The sequence below is a fragment of the Nycticebus coucang genome, chromosome 11 (genome assembly GCF_027406575.1).
Source record: "Nycticebus coucang isolate mNycCou1 chromosome 11, mNycCou1.pri, whole genome shotgun sequence".
NCBI classification, from domain to species: domain Eukaryota; kingdom Metazoa; phylum Chordata; class Mammalia; order Primates; family Lorisidae; genus Nycticebus; species Nycticebus coucang.
The window spans coordinates 117,096,890-117,116,565 of record NC_069790.1 but is presented as its reverse complement, the minus strand read 5'-3'; the positions used below and the strand labels follow the sequence as shown (position 1 = coordinate 117,116,565).

Below are 19,676 nucleotides of genomic sequence, written 5' to 3'. Positions count from 1 at the left end.
TAGAAAATAAACAGAGAGTTCCTTGAAACAACCAAGAGGCACCTTGTCCAGCCATCAGTAACTGCTCTGTGGGAAGGTGATACCTTAACTCACTACTGAAGGACAAAGAAGCTTAAAAGTCTTCACGCTGTGTATGAAGAATGATCTAGCTGATAAAAATGTGGAGAGCCATGGGAACATATTTTAATTTGATTCAGTTTGAATGTAAGGTATGTGGGAGGATTAAGAGTACAGATGTGGTGGGGAGCGGGGCGACACCACCTGCGACCCCGGCTTGTCGGGATGGGACATGTATAGACGGCCAGCCCTCCCACCAAGGAGATGAGGTCATCATTTTATAGGCTCCCCTATGTGACCTGTAAGAACACACAGCCTTATCAAAATATAAAAAGAAAATCTCTGGCAATCCCTTACAACTTTGACACCACAGAAGCATGGGGTTTGCACATGTCCTGTCTAGAATACTTGGGGAGGAAGAGGACAGGAATCAGAAACACTTTCCATCACCTGAACAGTAGCCCTCAAAGCCTCATCTGGCAGGATAAGGGAAGGATTGAGACACAAACTAACAAAGTAAACCTACAAAACCCAAGCATCATCCGTTCAAATACACGTGTGCCCGAAACTGACTCGGGAAGATCACAAAACACGCTTAATTACTCCTGGTTCACACCTACCTGGGGCACAAACCTTCTGCAAAATAATTCACCCTGGAGGCAAAATAGTTTACTTGGTTTCAGAAGCTGGTGACAGGGACAGACATAACTCAGACAAGGGACTTCCAACTCATCTACAGCATTGCCCACCAATTTGAAAGCAGAAAATAAATTCCAGAAGCAGCTGAGAATGAAAACAATCCACACCCAAAAAGTGAATTCCCTCCATTGCTGAGAAAATAAAAATAGCCTAGAAAAGGTAAAAGAAAAGTGATATTTAGGTGAAAACCTCGGACAGAAAGCTTTCTACACTTTGTGTTTACATTTTACTGTCACAGAGGCAAGAACAATAAAAATGGACTGTCTGAAATGCTGTAATTTATCATCGGCAATATTCATGTCAAACATCTATCTTGGTTTTAAAGCCACGGCATGAGTAAACAGTGTTGATTGCTCATTTTCAGAATATAGAAAAGGCACCTAACAAGGCTACACTGCTCTGAATTGTTATTAGTGACGAGATTTATAGAATTAGTTTTGGAAGGCCTGAGTATAAAAGGGAGAGAAATTCTATTTTTCTTAATTCTTCCCAAAGAAAAATGTGTGGAAAATGTCATTAATATGCTAAGGGTAGTAAGAGGCGGCTATATTCATTCTAATAAGTATGACCTACCCAGGCTGCTAACAGAGCCATTATTAGATTAAATCCTACCAATTGCTTTTGGGAAATAATTTGGCATGTTTTCTTCCTCTGGGTAAATAAACAGGGAAAAGAAGCAAATAGTCACAAAAACATGACGATTTCTCGAGTCATAGCAGAGCAGGTTTTGAAGTACAGAGAGTCACTCCTTTGGTGTAGAGCAGTGATTTTCAACCAGGGTGCCGTGTGAGGATCCTAGGTGTGCTGCGGAAATTTTAAAGATCGTTAATTAAATTATTTTCAAAAGATGTTCAAACTGCAGTGTTATGCATATATTCCAAAAAGAGTCTTTTTAACTTTTTTTTTTTTTTAACAGTTTTTGTCCAGGGCTGGGTTTGAACCTGCCACTTCCAGCATATGGGGTCAGCGCCCCATTCCTTTGATCCATAGGCACCACCCCTTTTTACGCTTTTTTTTTTAAATTGACATAATTTAATTTGCCATGGAAGTTTGACTATAGGTTCAAGTGTGCCGTGAGATAAAAAGGTTGAAAAACACTGGCCTAGAGGGATTGTAATTTTAAAGTTTGAAGTTCATTTCTCACACGTGCAGCTGTTTGTGCCCTAACCTCTGTCCAGTGAACAGACACACTCTAACGTGAGCTTCCAACAGCTACACGTGGACCTGCCCTGCTCATTCCTGGCCTGAAGTGACGGCCTGACGTGAGCTTCCGACAGCTATGTGTGGACGTGCCCTGCTCATTCCTGGCCTGAAGTGACGGTCTGACGTGAGCTTCCGACAGCTATGTGTGGACGTGCCCTGCTCATTCCTGGCCTTCATTTCTTCTCAAAGGGCCAGGCACAGTGGAAAGGACTAATAGAATCTGTTCTGATCCCTAAAAGCACCACAAGACCTAAAACATAAGAAAAAATATTCTGAGATGAGAGGGGACATGTTGTCTGAACTCTACATCATTATCCTGATGGTCCGTGTTCTACAATATTGGAAGCATTAGGAGAATATTGGTACCAGGGAATTATTTCGTATTTATTCTGAATGTTCATTAAAAAAATCAGATTTAGTTTTTAAATGTATAAATGATAATATTTGTGTTATAGTCAACTCATTCCCCATTACAGTGTAGACTCCTATAGGCTACAATAGCGTCTAAACAACTTGTGAGATAAATTTTTGGCAGAAAAACATTGGTGAACACTTACTCTTGATTTAACAAATCATTTTTACATGGAACCAATGAGTACTTGAAGCTTAAAACTGGTGGCATGATACATGCAATAAATATCATTCAATACATGTGTTCATTAATTCAGAAAAGATTCTTTGGGACTCGAACGCATTCATGACACTGCACTAAAGTGTTTTGAGGTTGTATGAAGAGCTCTACTGTAAAATAAGTATCTCTGATGACATACAAATCACTCACATAAATGATCCACCTTCTTATTTGAGATGAGAAAAATTCTAAAGCCTCTCTAAAAATAAAATTAGCAAATAGTAATGGAATATTCAAAGTTGATTCTCTAAAATATGCCTTTGGTGTATATTCTGGAATGGTTTAGACAGAAAAGTTTAACATGTAAAAAGGGTATTTTATAAAAATTTTTGTCTAGATATCCTGGCTATTTTCCATGTTATTTAACAGAAAAGACGTCTATGCACAGAGGAAGATGTGGTCCAGACCACTAAAAGTCTGTAATGACCCATTAAGTCAATGCCAGATAATCATGATCTATGTTAGCTGCGAGGCCTGAGTGTTCAGATCCTGAGTGTTCAGGATCCCAGCGATCACCTCCTCAAAGTTTCTTGTTACCAAAATGAAGTCATGTGGCAATAGAACAAAGGTAGGAAGTGACCCACAGCGTCTCTGGGGTAAAAGGAAAATTTAGGTCCCTATCAACAAAACTTCAAAAATATTTTTATTCTTCACTCTCCTCACAATAAATTTTTATTTTAATATATGTTTTTGTTAAAGTTCGGATGTTGTTATCCCAACACCATGTTGTCCTAAACTTCACAGGGCAAGCACCAAGGTAGAATGCTTTTCAGTATTATGCCTAAAGTAAAGCACAAAGCATACTATCATATTATTCACAAATGCCCCCCCCATTTAGCTAATCAGCTATTCATACTGTGACATACAGAGAGGGTTTGAAAATTAATATCCCAGAGCTATTTCAAAGATGGTCACAGGGGTCTGTGTCATTGCCCTGGTCCTCAGCCAACCCAAGATTCTCCCAGTGGTAAATGTTAAGAAACTCAGAATTTAGTATACAACTAGGAAAATACCAATATCCTAAAAAAATTAACTAAAACTTTCTTCATCTCAAATGTCCCAAATCTAAAGATTTCCTTTCTCCAATTAAGAAGGCCAGTGCCTGTGGCTCAGTGGGTAGGGCACCGGCCCCATATACCAAGGGTGGTGGGTTCAAACCCAGCCCCGGCCAAACTGCAACAACAACAAAAAATAGCCGGGCGTTGTGGCGGGCGCCTGTAGTCCCAGCTACTTGGGAGGCTGAGGCAGGAGAATCGCCTAAGCCCAAGAGCTGGAGGTTGCTGTGAGCTGTGACTCCATGGCATTCTATGGAGGGCAACAAAGTGAGACTCTGTCTCTAAAAAAAAAAAAAAAAAGAAGCAGAGTAAGTTATGCCTATTTGCTGAGCCACCCAGGAGCCTCCCGGAAGGCGTCTAAAATGTGTGCAATTGCACATGAGGTGTGAACTAGGGAGGATGCTGGTGTCACGCTAATTTCTGAAGATCCCCCTTGGCCCGCAGAAAATGATGTCAGCGGAGAGCAATGATTTGAGTGAGGTGTGGCGTCAGGCATGATGGCAACTATCAACTTAACTGGTGTATTTTAAAGAATGTAGTTCTCTTTAACAGTGAAATGTGGACATTGAGAAATCTATTCCAGCAGTCTTTCTTATATCTGTTAGACACACAATCCTTCCAGAAGTGATGCCTAATTCTGTGGCCTACAGACGCAATCTGTTTTCCTTGCTGAAAGATGAAGGAAATATAACCGGAAAATGCCGCCTCCTCACAACGCTCTGCCCTCCGGTTTAACAGAGGGCACATTCTTAAAAGGGGGGAAATTATGCTAGAGGCTAACCTAAGAGAAAGTGTTTTTGAGGGAGCAGCAAGCCTGGAAGAAGATACTGAATGAAAGGGGATGGCGGCAAGGTGAAAAGAAAGAAAATTCGTCAAGCTCTACATTTGTTAGAAAACGCTGAGATTTCAGCTGTATACGCATAAATCAGACTTGACTCAAACCTGCAACCTTATTTTAGGTTTTACTTTGGACTAATTCAAAAAGATGGTTCCGACTTTGCTTTACCAGGTAGAATTCAATACGAAGAGTGTCGTGGTGAGGAGAAGACAGGGCTTTCTGTCTCTGTCCCTGCACATTGCCCCCTCACTACGCCTTTTTAGAACCTGAACTTTAGACACTCCGTGAATGTACTGGGAAGTTTCTGTATTTATTATTTTTAACCTGTACAATGGAGGCAATAATAACTTAGTTTTAAAAATCAGGAGTGATTTTATTAAGTAGGAAGAGAAATTCACTCAAATTAGCTCAGGCAGGAGGTGGTGATTATGAGAATTAGATAAGAACATCTCAGAGACTCAAGTACATCGGAGACTGCGGCACGCTGGAAGCAGAGCTCTGAAAGAAGCTGAGAAGGAAATACTTTATCCTCCCTCTCAATCTGGGTCCCCAAGGTCTGTCTTCACATTGTCACTGGCACCTCTTCTTTGTCTACTACAGCCCGTTACAGTTTCTCCGATGGCCCTCTCCATTCCCAAATCTCTGTCACCTAACTGTTAAGCCAGAGAGATTCTAATAGCATAACTTTAGGTCAGTTATATGTTTTGTGGGTGAACATTAGTGAAGTTAGGATTATGGGAATAGAGTTAGACTGATAAAATAATGAAATGATTGTATGAAAGTTTAATGATTAGGGTCACAGGTAGGCAGGAGAATGGGAGAGGACAGACTATACTGGGTGCTCCATGAGACAGGTTGGAAGGGACATCAAAGGACTTCAGGGAAAAGGCCCGTGAAGGCCTGGCTGAAGTCAGGGAGGGCTTCAGAAAAAAGGTCCATGAAGGGCCGTGAAGGGCCTCGCTGAAGCCAGACAGGATCCCAAGAAAAAGGTCCGTAAGGGCCTGGCTGGAGCTTGAAAGCTTTATTTATTTATTTATTATTAAATCATAGTTGTGTACATTAATGTGATCATGGGGCACCATACACTGGTTTTATAGACTGTTTGACACATTTTCATCACACTGGTTAACATAGCCTTCCTGGCATTTTCTTAGTTATGGTGTTAAGACATTTATAGTCTACATTTTTAACTAGGACAGCACAGTACAGCGACTCATCAAGCAAGAAAGACTAGTTCTTGTGGGTGTGAGATAAGAGGATTCCACTTTTTCCCTCCAGGCTCCTGAGATGAGTAGTGTGTCACCTAATCTGCCCCGCAGTAACACAGAGGATTAACCGGGTGGCCTCTAGCTCCAAAGTCCACATTCCCTTTTCCTTTGTTTTCCGTAATCCTGTTAGTGATTGATAAGTATCTTAAAAAGTAAAAGTATCCAAAATAGCTAACAGGTGATCTGGTGGGTAAAGGAGAAGTAGGGCATGAGAAACCACAAGGGTGACACATGCTGCTGTTGTTGCAAACACCCATTTGCTGATCCAGGGAAGTAACAACAACGGAGTGCATGGGGAGTTCAGGGTGGTTGCCGTCTCTCGCAGAAAGGACATCGACCCCCTGGGCCCACTCTATCAACTCTGCTCTATTTTGACTGTCTTCATTTTCCTCATTCCCTGGTCACTGCCCAGCACTGGGGACACTCCTGGGTTGGGGGGGGGGGCAGGCTCCCTATGGTGTTCCCAGTAATTATCTGGGGCTACAGAGGGAAAAGAGGACCCTGTGGTAGGGTGCCTGTCCCTCTGGCAGTAGGAAAGGATGATTTCTACAAAAGGAACTTGAAGTAAAAGGTTCAAAGTTTGGCAGAAAAGTCGACTGGAACCTCTAATTTGCCATTCTTTGTAACAAGGCTGTCATATGAAGATTGAGGAACACTTAGTCGCGAAAGCATTTTATAATTTGTAACGTGCTATACATGTATAAATATAAGGTAGTGTGGATTCTTTATACAGCCCTCTGTGTATAAGGTTTAATACCTGTGCTAACCTTGGAAAGAGTAATGCAGGTAATTGCTATTGACTCAGAATTACACAATCCTGGGACACCTTCAGGGTGTTAAGAACGTGGAGATAAATCAGAATGCAGATTTCAGAAATGAGGCACTGTTACAAAGGAGCAAACTAAGGGCAGTGGGCTCTAAAAGACATTGTAAAACTAACACATTTTCCATTGAAATGTCACATGTGTCACCAGTTTTGTCACATACTGGCCCCTGACATCAAGGTTGTAGCAGAGTGTTTTTCAACCTTTTTTATCTCATGGCACGCTTGAACCTATAGTTAAACTTCCACAGCACACTTAAATTATGAAGATTAAAAAAGAGAGAGAGTTAAAATTACTGTGCATTGAACTTCTTTTGAAAATAATTTAATCATCTTTAACATTTTTCGCAGTGCGCCTAAGACCCTCTCCTGGCACCCCAGGGTGCCGTGGCACACAGGTTTAAAATCACTGTGGTAGCAGATGATTTGGATTGCTAGAACCCAAGAGCTAAACTTAATTGTATAAATGTCTGACAATCTGTCATCTGAATGCGTATTTGCATTTATACTCTGCTTTTCTATGTATTGATATACTTTCTCTCTCCAAAATGTAATTGAGGATCATTTAAGTAAACACAATAAAACTTGAAGCCAATGTTTATCAACATAACGCTCAACTGAATTCGGTTCTTTCTGTGTTTGCATAATTAGTAGGTTACTTTCTTGTATTTTTGTATACTAGTCTGTGACCGTCTCACTTTCAGATGCATCTGGAGTGCACGTATCCAGACTCTGGCCACTTGTGAATTCAGAAAATATATCTCAGTGTTCTCAGCTTCTCTTGCCTGCCTCTCTTCAGTCTTCTCCTGTTCAGAATTCTCTACTGCCTTTATCTACCTTTCCGATATATAATATCATTCTATTAAAAAATATATTCTCTGTCAATCCAGATTATTAGCTACATATATCTTAGCATGAATTTCACCCGATGTGGCTCCTTTCTCAAAGGCATTTGCATATGAACTTTCTAGTGTAATAAAATACTATTTGGTTCATTAAAATGACTACACGTGACTCCTTTTATATATTAATTTTTTAGGGTGGGGGGAGGATATAACCCTTTTCTCTGATGCTAGCTCAGTTGACCCCCACTGATGAAACCGTGGAGGGTTAAGGCAGGCCCTATACATGTGTGCCTATCTACATATGCAAAGTCAGAACGCCAAGAGGAAGAATAGAAATATAGCTAGTTCCCCTCACGGTTAAAACGTTTAGAGAGAATAGGATACGTGCCCTTATGCACAGGGTACCACTGAAAAGTAAAGTGGTCTTTGGGAACAAAACATAAGTAACTGTCGCTGCCTTTCTAACAAATGTTAATTAAAGGCGCTACAATAAAGCCCAAACCTGTAACTACTGTACGTACAACACCTGTTCCCCCAATATGATGATTTCACCCAAAAGCACAACATTTGCCAATTGTCAGAGAGAAAAAGCACAAGCCAAACACTGAAAAACTGTCACTTTTGCTTTATAGATTTTTGCCTTTGAAATATCTACTTTAGAAATACATTTTATCTACCACCTATATAGCTATTGATATGCATCCTATATCAAAAATAACTATAACTACAGAGAAAATTACTATTAAAAAAGTAAAGGCATCCCTCAGTTCCCACAGTCTGTGTTAAAAAGAAGTTAACATTTCAGAAGTTTAATTTCAGATATCTCACTCTACATATATGAACAGATGGACAAGTGCCTCTCGATGCTATAAAGTAGTATCATGTACTACTCAAAAACAAAAAGTAACTTTACTAGAACTTTTAAAGTGGCATCTTGTACTATTTTAAAATGAAAAAGTAACTCTATGAGAGCTGAGAACAAAAATATTATTTCTTCATAAGATAGATTAATTCCTAGAAAAAATTAAAGAGATAATAAATTTGCATCTAATGTTTTAGCATCTAGTAGCCTCCTGTTTTAAAAATCCCCACTAATTATTGTTGCAGCTGTAATATTTCTACTCTGTTCTGCAATTTCAGCTTCTCACTGGCTTAGTCATTGTCTTATATTAACATGGTTCCTTGCTCGACACCAGTCATCTGGCCACAATTTCTTGGCAGTTTACTTTCAACAATCACATTGTTGGCTACGTTGTGTCACTTGTACACCTAAAGTGCCTGAATTCACTAGGCAAGTCATATTCCTCAGTCATGTTTTCTCTCGAAACTTTCTAAAATAACATTACCTGACCCTCCTCCCACGCCTTCCATTGCTGTAGGTCTCTCAGGGTCAGGACACTTATTTCGGAGAACACTACACCTTCTCGGCATCTAGGAAGAGGTGGTATCTCTTTTCTGTTATATTCTGTTCATGTCTCCTGTCCTTGGAAGGTCTGTCTCATAATAACTGTTTGGGTCTGGGAAGTCCTTGTTTCACATTCTGTCTAGTTATATTCATTTTGTTGTTGATGTTTCCAACGACTTTTATGGAAAATAAATAAATTAAAAATTCCATTACATTGACATCTTTAAGTGGAGTTTTTGATGCCTTATTATAACTCACCATCACTCTCATTCCCATAGTCCAATGAACGTATCAGGTTATGAAAAGATGAGCTACTACTGCTACTAAATCAGCTATGTTTGGTTGTTTATGTCCGTTTGGCTTTGCTTGTGTGTCTCTGTCTTTCTTTCATTAGGTCTTTTTTTTTTTTTTTTTTTTTTTTTTGCAGTTTTTGGCTGAGGCTGGGTTTGAACCCACCACCTCCAGCATATGGGGCTGGCGCCCTACCCCTTTGAGCCACAGGTGCCACCCTCTTTCATAAGGTGTTTTTACTGATTAAGACCTCTTCACACTTCTGTGAATTTCTGTATTATTCTGTAAATATTATTCTAGCTTTTTCTTACCTATCTTCTCCATTTTAGGCTTTCTAAATCTCTCAGATCCCTCTTTCTTTCCTGATACAAAAACTTCTTTTTCCCCTTTTCCCTCTTTCAGGATTTCTTCTGCTCTCTCTCTTTTCACCTTTGTTTTTGGTCCTTCCATCCTCCTACCTCCCTTCCTTCTACAGCACTGGTTCTCAACCTTCCTAATGCTGTGGCCCTTTAATATAGTCTGCTGTATTAATTTAATACATTTCTACAGTTATGCCCTTTTATTTTTTATTTCTTGATTTGGCTGTGGTTTGAGATTATTTTATGATCTAATTTTTCCTGTTTGTCTCCAGCTTTACTAAGGTATAATTGACAACTAAAATTTTTATACATTTACAGTGTACAACATGATGTTTTGGTATATGTGCACATCGCAAAATAATTAACTCAAGATAATTAACACAGCCATCATATTATATAGCTATTGGTTTGCAGTGAGAAGATGTAAGATCGGCTCTTTCAATAATGTTTCAGTATATAATACATTATTATTAGCCACAGTCGTCACGGTGTATAATAGAGCTCCAGAACTTACTTATCCTGTCTATCTGAAATACTGTAACTTTGGACCAACAAGCCTCTCCCTATTTCTTCCCCCTCCCAATCCCAGCCCCTGGCAACCATCATTTCTGTTTTTACTGAATAAAATCATGGTCCTTATTGGCTGATTCATAACTAAGAAAAGGTTGTGTTCTTTTCTCCCTTTTTAGGTTGCCGTCCATTGATGTTTTCGTGAGTGACCCTTTGAAGAAAAGAGGTTTATGTTTCTGTCCCTAATTATGTTCTTTTACTCCCCTGCTGTCAACTTTGAAATTTCCATTTACTGTTGAACACAATGACTTTAAAATGTCACACCTTGTAGCTGCACATATCTATTATTACCAGTTTTTACAGCAAAGCTAAATTTCAAGTTGGGCACAGTGGCTCATGCCTGTAATCCCAGCACCCTGGGAGGCTGAGGTGGGTGGAACACCCAAGCTCAGGAGTTGGAGACCAGCCTGCACAAGAGCAAGACCCCATCTCTAAATATAGCCAGGCATTGTGGTGGTGCTTGCAGTCCCAGCTACTTGGGAGGCTGAGGGAAGAGGATCACTTAAGCCCAAGCGTTTGAGGTTGCTGTGAGCTGTGATGTTACAGCACTCTACAGAGTGAGACTCTGTCTCCACAAAAAAGCTAAATTTCAAGCACTTGAGGAAAAATTGCAAAGGGGCATAATCTTTCCATAATCTTTCATTGTGCATTTTCAACAGGAACTAAGTTCATAAATTAATAAAAAGGACAAAATGTACAGTAAATACCAAGTGCTTTTTCATACACTGCGTACATATTGAGTCTTTTTATTTACTCCTTTCTAAATGATTTTTTAAGTAACTAGAATTCTCTTAACTCAGAATGTTTGTGCCATTTTAAATTTATTACTATAGGCAACTCCAAAATTTCTTTCACTTTGACTTACGATGTCTCACTTTTGTCCTAAATTTTTCTATATTATTTCCCAATAGAAACTACATGAGAGGTTTTTAGTATCTGGCGATCTCTCAACAGAAGCGCCGAGAATATTTCTGGGTGCTTGCTAACATCTGTTGTGTGATAGTACATTTTTTAAAAGTCTACTTATAAATATAACATTTTTTCATCTAACACATTTATTCACAAAGAAATGAAAATTTCTCTTACCCCCTCGCTTGTTTATTTTGGCATAGCCAGGAGAGTAGCTGCCGGACATGGAGGAGGAGCTGCTGAAAGCCATGTGGGGGAGTCCAGAGACCAGCGGCTCATCACACTTTTCTGAAAAGAAAAGAGAGATTCAATAAACATCTTTAAAGAATGACTGACACATGTTGATTAAAATAATTACTGAATATAAGACATGCCAGGTACGGTGGCTTAACCATGTAATCTTAGATCTCTGGGAGTCTGAGGAGGGAGGATCTCTTGAGCTCAAGACCTCAAGACCAGCCTGAGCAAGGGAGCAAGATCCTTTCTCTTTTAAAAATTGAATAATTAAAAGTGTTTTGTGACGGGTGCCTGTAGTTGCGGGCTACTCAGAGGCTGAGGCAGGAGGATCACTTGAACCCAGAAGTTTCAGGTTGCTGTGGGCTAGGGTGGCACCATGGCACCTTAGCCTGGTTGACAGAGTAATACTCTTCTTTCAAAAATCAATCAATAAATAACCCCCAATCTTCTTTAAACAACATTTAGCAAATGATCCCAATTTAGGCAACTGTATTTTGTAATTGTGGTCAATGATAGGAGCTATCTAAACCACCTGCTGATTTTCTAGAGTGTAACTATAGCAAGGGGTATTATTCCAAAGGACCTCAGCTCAGACCTGCTGTCTGAGAATCAGGAGTGAAACTGAGGTTGTTTACAGAGCAAGCTTTGGTATCCAATGTCTCCTGAAAATATTCAAGTACCTGTATGCTATAGGGAAAGAGGATTAGAAACACTGAGGTTGGAGGAGGGAAGATGAGAAGATTACCAAAGTTAAAACACTAAAAAACGGGGGTTCTTAACTGACATGTATAAAATTATGGTTTGGGGAAATGTGTGAGTTCTAGAGATCTGGGGTTCAGTATTGTATCTGGAAATAATAATAACATGCTGTACACTTAAAAGGGTAAATCTCATAGTAAGAGTCCTTACTACAGTAAAATAAATAAAAAAGAAAAAATAAATAGGTGTCAGTAAGATAGAACACAGAGTAATCACCAACTTGAAAAGAAACATCATCTGAAAAATTATTCCGCTGCCATCATAACCAATCTATTGGCTGCCGTGGACTCAGGCAATACCTCCAGGCTCTTTGGCATGCCGACTGCTCTGGCTTTCATAATGTCAGTAACATTTCCACTTCTGGCCGTCTGTTTCTCTGATTGCTTTGAGGGATCTTTCTCATTTTCCAAGTGTCCAACGTCCCTAATGTTAAAGTTCAACTCCTATACTCCCTCTCTGGGAAATGGCATCAAAGGTTGTGTCTTCTCAAACTGGAATATTCCATATCCGCCACCCAGCTCACCTCCTTAGCTTTCAGTGATGACTGTTACAAAAGACTGGAGAGTCTTGCGGAGTCTTCCCTGCCTCCTCCACGGCCCTTCTGCCCACAGCAGCCAAGAAGATACTTCTAAAAATGCAAATAAGAAATGCGGCTGCTCTACTGAACATGTCCTCTGACTTATGCTCTCAACTTGGAACAACGTTCAATACCCTCCAGCTCCCTACACTGGTTATCACCCCGGGTCCTGTCCATTTCTGGCCTTCTTCTTTTAAGGGCGAGCCTGCTCCTGTCATGCACCTTTGCAAGGCCCCTCCTCAACTCCCAGGACTCTGCCCCACACCGTCTTCATCACCACACACAGGCCGTGCTGGTCCACCCGACTAAACAAAGATTCCTACTGCCGTGAGTCTCTGCACCACAGCTTGCCTTACTCTCCTACTCGGCACCACCTGACCTGTTATGTTTTACTTATTTAATTCTTTGCTGCCTCTTCCCCTCATTAGACTGTAAGCTTTGTGGGAAGAAAGTTCATTGCAGTTTGCTTACTGCTCACTCTCCAGCGATCCGAAAGATGCCTGGCACTTGACACAGCTCTAAAAACTTTTATAGAATGAATGAAAGAGCTAAACAACAACAACAAAAGAATCAACTGCACAAACTTCAAAGGTGACGGAAGCACAGCACCCAAGTACAACGTGATTCTTAAGCTTCTTCATCTATAAAATGGCAATATTTGCTATCTCAAAGGTTTAACAACAACTTTTAGAGAGCTGTTCTTAAATGCCCCCCTCAATGTTTACATATTCTCAGAACTTTGTTGAATACAACAGAAAATGTTGCTCTATATTTTCTAGAATGATTTCGCTCTCAAAAACATATAAAGAGAAAAAAATCTTTAGCAATAGAGGCAATAAACTAGTTTACTTGAAAATTCACTTAAGTGGAGTTAAGTCCTCAGTGACACTGGAGCAAGAAATTATTATTTATTATCTTATGGCCCAGGTGTGTACCCATCGGAAGTAAAAATGAACAAATCCATCTTCATATAATGTTGTTGGGCTTCTTTTTTTTTTCTTAGTTATGTTGCAAGCACCTTTGGGAAATATGGCACGTATGTAGGAATATATTTCCCAGAAAGTTTAAATATCAAAGAAGGAAAAGAAAAACATAAAATTTGTTTTAAAAGTATGAGTACACAAAGCTATATTCTGAAGTGAAGGATTTCATATTAATTGATAAAATGTACTTTTTCATTTAGCTGCGAGTAAGCACACATATACATCCTTAATTTTCCTATTTACTGATTCTCTTGAGTTTAATTTTTGACATAAATTCTCCCTTGAACTGGAGCACTTACTTCTAGTGCTCCTGTTATACTAAGAATGTGCTAATAGCCATTCCTTTTCATTCCACTCTTTAAAATATGCACCAAATCGGCAGGCGACCTGGATACTGTCTGGCCCCTGGAGAGCTTATGTTTGAATGAGGAGAACATACCAACAATAAAAATGCAATTAATAAAAGTATTGATCTTCTATAGCATGATGGTCAATACTACTTAGCAACCTTAATTATGAGGCAGGAGGCAGGGAGTGTCGGGGTTGGATGGAAGTGGGGAGAGCTGTCCTAATGCTTGAGTAGTGAGAAAATGGGGGGCGGGGGGAGCCATGCTAGAAACGGAATCATCCCGGGACAGACTTTCCAGTCCAAACATACCGAGCTGGGACGTCTCACAGTAACGAATGTCACATTCCATAAAAATATATATCCAACACATTGATATTGCTGCAGTGAAAGTAGTTAAAATGAAGTTGGAAATAACTAATCAAATGACCCACTAGCTAACTTTCATTTAGAATGCAAATAGCATTTGTAAAACCTTAAGTCTAAAACCTTCTTAAATTTAAAATAATTGATTTCTCTAACAAATGGAGCAGTTTAATACCAAACTTTACATTTTTACTAGTTTCACAAGTCAATGGAAAATAAATTTTAATATTTGAAAAATTAACTTTAGAAAATGCTATAATGATTTAGAACAACAATAATTAGAATGGAGCTAGGATTGTTTATTATTTTAAAAGGTGACTATGTGTTTGGTTATGGGACACAACTACTAGAGGGAGTTTACCTAACAAATTCAAATAATGTGACCTGGTTTTTTGCACCCTCACATTAACCTGAAATTAAAAAAAAAAAATCAAAAATAAAAAGGTGATTATAAATGATCAGAATATAAGCATTGGTAACATCATAGTCTTCCAAGTTGAAACATAATCTATAATCATATATTAAATATAAAAAATGCTACAATTACTATATTTTATCTTGAAGGACATTAATCACGAATATTTATTGAGATCCTACTTTATGTATTTTATTGCTCTTGCCTTTATAGACAATAAAAATAAATATATATGACCCATTCTCCCATGATTGGCAATAATAGATGGACTTACAAAAGGTAATTATAATACATACTTGGAACAAGAATTAAAAAATATTTAGAATTTGATGATAAACCTAATTTAATACTTACAGTAACAAAGAAATTTAAAATACAGGGCTGTTGTTCAAATGAGTTGTTTATTACACTTGGCTCCATTATAAATGTGTGACCTTGAATATGTCCAATTAACTCCTTTCCTACAAATGATGCGTATATAATATGTGGAAAGTTAACTAAAAGTTAGTTAACTTGAAAGTTTCTCTCAAACTCTGGAAACTTTAGGAAGTGTCAAGCCAAAAAGTTAGCAAACTATGGCCTGAAGACCAACCCAGCTTGGTTTTTGCAACTAAAGAATCATTGGAGCACAGTGACACTCGTACATTTGTGCATCAGCTATGACTGCTTCCTGCAGTGGTAGAACGTTGCAACAGAGACCAGATGGCCTGTAAAACTAGAATATTTACTATCTGACCTTTTGTAAAAAGGTTTCCAGCACCTAGTCGAGTATGACAAATACTCCAAACAGTCAGGAATAGGAATGATGCATGATCCCTGACGGTGTCAAACCTCTACATAATGAATACAACCTCAAGAAATGAGAGGCTACGGACAGATAGAAAGAGGATTAGGAACTTTCTAGAAAGGGAAACAGTGTACGCTACATCATAGAAAACACTATGGCTATAAAATGACAGAGACGGGAGCAACAGTGTCCATGCGCACATCGCCATACTGACCATTAGGATGAACTACCCATTTTTATTTCCAACCGTAATAATGGTTACTACACATGACGCATTCTAAAGAGTCAGCTTGCTTGTTGTGCTTCAACATGTATCTCAATATTCTGCACACATCAAAGACTAGGGCATCAGGAAAATCCCTGGAGAGAGTTAGAACTTTTATATAGTATTACAGGAGGGAGGGAGAGAGAGAAGGAGGGGCAGAGAGACAGAGAGACACACACACAAACATATAAAAAACAACTTAGCATTGTATTTTTCCACACTGGGATGTCTTCCAAACTACAGCCACACACAGCTATGGCAAATATTTGGTCTCTAACGTATTCCCTTTCAGAGAATCTTGGATGAAAACTAGAGGAACAGATGGGCCTTAAGTTTTATTTTCACACAGTTTCAGTCAATCAGGAAGGCAGACTAGCTGTAAGAATTCTGCCCTAACTCAAGCTGGAGCAGAGGAAATTATTGGCCAATACAGATAAAATGGTCATTGCCCTTTCCCTAAAAGAGATTGTTGAGAGGCTTGGCTGTTGTAATGGATATGGATAAGTGTTTGCAGAGGTAAAAGACTTCAGAACACGTGTAACTGACATCAGATTATGGCCTTCAAATGTGTCTCTGATTAAAATTAATGTTGGAAAATTTTCACAAAATGATATATTTTAAAAATATAGGACTTATGGGTGATATGTTTTATGTCACCATTTTGTAACATTAGCCTAATACAGAAAAACAATTGAAAACAACAAAGGAATAAGAATAGAACAGGGCTATGTGGACAGAAATTGTAGCAACATCCCCATTTGAATTTTAGAGAAAAAGCCACGTGGACGGTCCATTCATTCAGTGCCAGGTACATGGTCATTGAAGTACTCACTCCGTGCATATGTTCTATTCCTGCCTTTTGAAGCTGCAACTACTTTACCCTGGCCAGGGTGCTTACTCTGTTTTGGGTTTTAGGACTTTTCTTCTTCATAGTCATGAGAAAGTTAAGAGGCCTCAGCCAGGCCTCCCGTAAACTCAGATTCTGCTTCCAATCCATAGACTCTTACTTTGTTTCTTATGACCAACACTGTCTTGGATTTCTAGGTGAACAGTTGGGCTAATTCTCTTCTCTGGATCTCCAAGACTTATGGCATCTCTTCCAAGAGGTATTCTGTCCTCCTCCATGTTCCTTTCAGGTCTGGTGTCTGATCTCAGTGTTCGGACTATGCCTGTGCATCTTGCAGCAGGCCCTGAATGCCCCCTGGCTGTCTCCTCTCCCCACCCCCCAACCCCCCACCCGCGTCTCCTCCCCCAGGCTTTCTGCCCCTCCCCCCTCCTCCCCCAGGCTGTCTCCTCCCCCAGGCTGTCCCCGGCTGTCTCCTCCCCCCACCCCCATCTCCTCCCCCTCACTGTCTCCTCCCCCCCACCCCGTCTTCCCCCCTCCCCCCCACCCCGTCTTCCCCCCTCCCCCGTCTCCTCCCCCTCACTGTCTCCTCCCCCCCACCCCGTCTTTCCCCCTCCCCGTCTCCTCCCCCCACTGTCTCCTCCCCTGTGCTGTCTGCTCTCCCAGGCTGTCTCCTCCCCCTGGCTGGCTGCTCTCTCAGGCTGTCTCCTCCCCCTGGCTGGCTGCTCTCCCAGGCTGTCTCCTCCCCCTGGCTGGCTGCTCTCTCAGGCTGTCTCCTCCCCTGTGCTGTCTCCTCCCCCCACTGTCTCCTCCCCTGTGCTGTCTGCTCCCCCAGGCTGTCTCCTCCCCTGGCTGTTTGCTCCCCCCGGGGCTCCTGACTATGCCCCTATCTGCACACTTACTAATGTTTACATATCCAAACTACTGCTTGTTATCATCTCACCTGGAAACTACTTACTTGACTTCCTAGAAACGGGGGCTACATCAATCTCTGTGATGGCTCAGGAGAGGAGGGGGAGAGAGGGGGGAGAGAGAGAGAGGGGGAGAGAGAGGGGGAGGGGGAAGAGAGAGGGAGAGGGGAGAGAGAGAGAAGAGAGAGAGAGGGAGACAGAGGGGAGGGGGGAGAGAGAGGGGGAGAGGGAGAGAGAGGGGGAGAGAGAGGAGAGGAAGGGGGGTGAGAGAGGAGAGAGAGAGGGAGAGAGGGGCAGAGAGGGGGGAGAGAGGAGAGAGAGAGACAGAGGGGGGAGAGGGGGAGAGGGGAAAGAAAGGAGAGAAGGGAAAGGGGAGGGAAGAGAGGGGAGGGGAGTGAGAGGGGGAAAAGGGGGAGAGAGGGGGTGGGAGGTGAGAGGGGGGAGAGAAGCAGAGGGGAGAGAAGGAGGGAGAGGAGAGAAGGAAAGGGGAAGGGAGAAGGGAAAAGGGGCGGGGGGAGGGGAGAAGGGAAAGGGGAGAGAAAGGAGATAGGAAAGGGGTGAAAGGAGGAGAAAGGACTTCATATTCTGTTTCTTTACAGCTGTGGCACGCCCCCTATTTTTACTCCCACCAACTTGGGCTGCTTGTTGTGGAAATGTTATGATACACTCAGACACTTGGTCCTTTATCTCCCTGTTTTGACCATCATTACTAAAACAGCCACTATGTTTCAGAACTTCAGCATTCTGTTAAAATACAAGAACAAGCTTTAACCCTTTCATGTCATCTGTGTAGCTCCCCTGCCCAAATAACATCTCTTTGTGAAAAGTGTATAATCATGTCTGGAAGCCAGATTTTGTTTAAATTTAATCTATAATTTATGTATCTGCTTTTCAAGTCTTATATTCTTCTTTAATAATATACAGAAGGTATGGGAAATATAATATGACATTCTCTTCCAATATTTCTTATAATTTTTTAGAGGCAGTTTGAGGTTCAAATTTTTTTTTTTTGTAGAGACAGAGTCTCACTTTATGGCCCTGGGTAGAGTGCCGTGGCCTCACACAGCTCACAGCAACCTCCAACTCCTGGGCTTAAGCGATTCTCTTGCCTCAGCCTCCCGAGTAGCTGGGACTACAAGTGCCCGCCACAACGCCCAGCTATTTTCTGGTTGCAGTTTGGCCAGGGCCGGGTTTGAACCCACCACCCTCGGTATATGGGGCCGGCGCCCCACCGACTGAGCCACAGGTGCTGCCCTGAGGTTCAAATTTTTTAACTTAACACTGTCTAAGAAATAGTCCTGGGCGGCACCTGTGGCTCAAGCAGTAGGGCACATATGCCGGACCAAAAAAAAAAAAAAAAAAGAAATAGTCCTGTTGTTCAGAGGCAGCATATGCTCCTTAAAATCAAAAACTCTAGATTTTATCCCTAGCAACATAAATTTGGGCAATTTACTCCTATCTTACTCATAGTCTCTTTAATTTTTTCATTATTTCAAAAGTACTTTTCTAGTTTTGAATCAATTGTCCTAGATTTTCAAATCAGAATAGAAAATAAAGGGTTAAAAAAATCGGTGTTATATGTATAAAACTATAAAAATAGTTGCTCCTTTTGGGGGCCAAGACACCATCGACTCCTTCTCAATCTCTCATTTTGTACCTCTTCACTTACATCACATTTGCCTCCCATTTTTATGGTTCATACACTGCTTTTATTATCTCGTACTCCAGCTTCCCTGCCCTACCAAGTGTCACTGGTAATAAGTTCCATTTTTCTTCTGATAGTAAAAAACCTTAGAGAAAGAAAGAACCCGCATAATCAATAAAAGTAATCTCTATATAAGCACACACAGAAACATTTAATGTAGCAGATTCATGGATACACATCCAGATAAACAAAAGCATGTACAATCTGATCCTTAATATATTTTTTACTTACTGACCTATCATAGAAATTATCCTATAGATACTGCTTCATTGTGTGTATTTAATATTTTATAAAAAGATCTTTACATTTATAATTAGTTCTTCATGGTAGAGTTAACTTGCTTTGAACAGGAAATGTGAGCATGTTAGATCATTTGTAAAATAGGTTATACAGTTTCATTGAAAATTATTTTTCCATATAATCTATGAGAGAATTAAGTTTGTTTTGCTTACCTACCCAACAGAGGGACTTACCTTGGATAATGGCCATGAAGAGAACTGCAATTAGTCTGTCATTAAGTGCTGATTT

The 19,676-nt window shown here is 40.5% G+C and overlaps 1 protein-coding gene across 1 annotated transcript in view; it reads right to left on the bottom strand.

Annotated features, from left to right (window-relative positions):
* Positions 1-16,813, bottom strand: part of CNTNAP2 (contactin associated protein 2) — a 1,471,582-nt gene extending 1,454,769 nt beyond the window's left edge. Inside the window, exons 1-2 of the mRNA XM_053608746.1 lie at positions 16,696-16,813; positions 11,131-11,241 (exon numbers count right to left, since the gene is read on the bottom strand). Of these exons, the coding sequence (XP_053464721.1) occupies positions 11,131-11,241; positions 16,696-16,813 (229 nt within the window). The remainder of the gene's footprint in view (positions 1-11,130; positions 11,242-16,695) is intronic.
* Between the last annotated feature and the right edge of the window lie 2,863 nt (positions 16,814-19,676).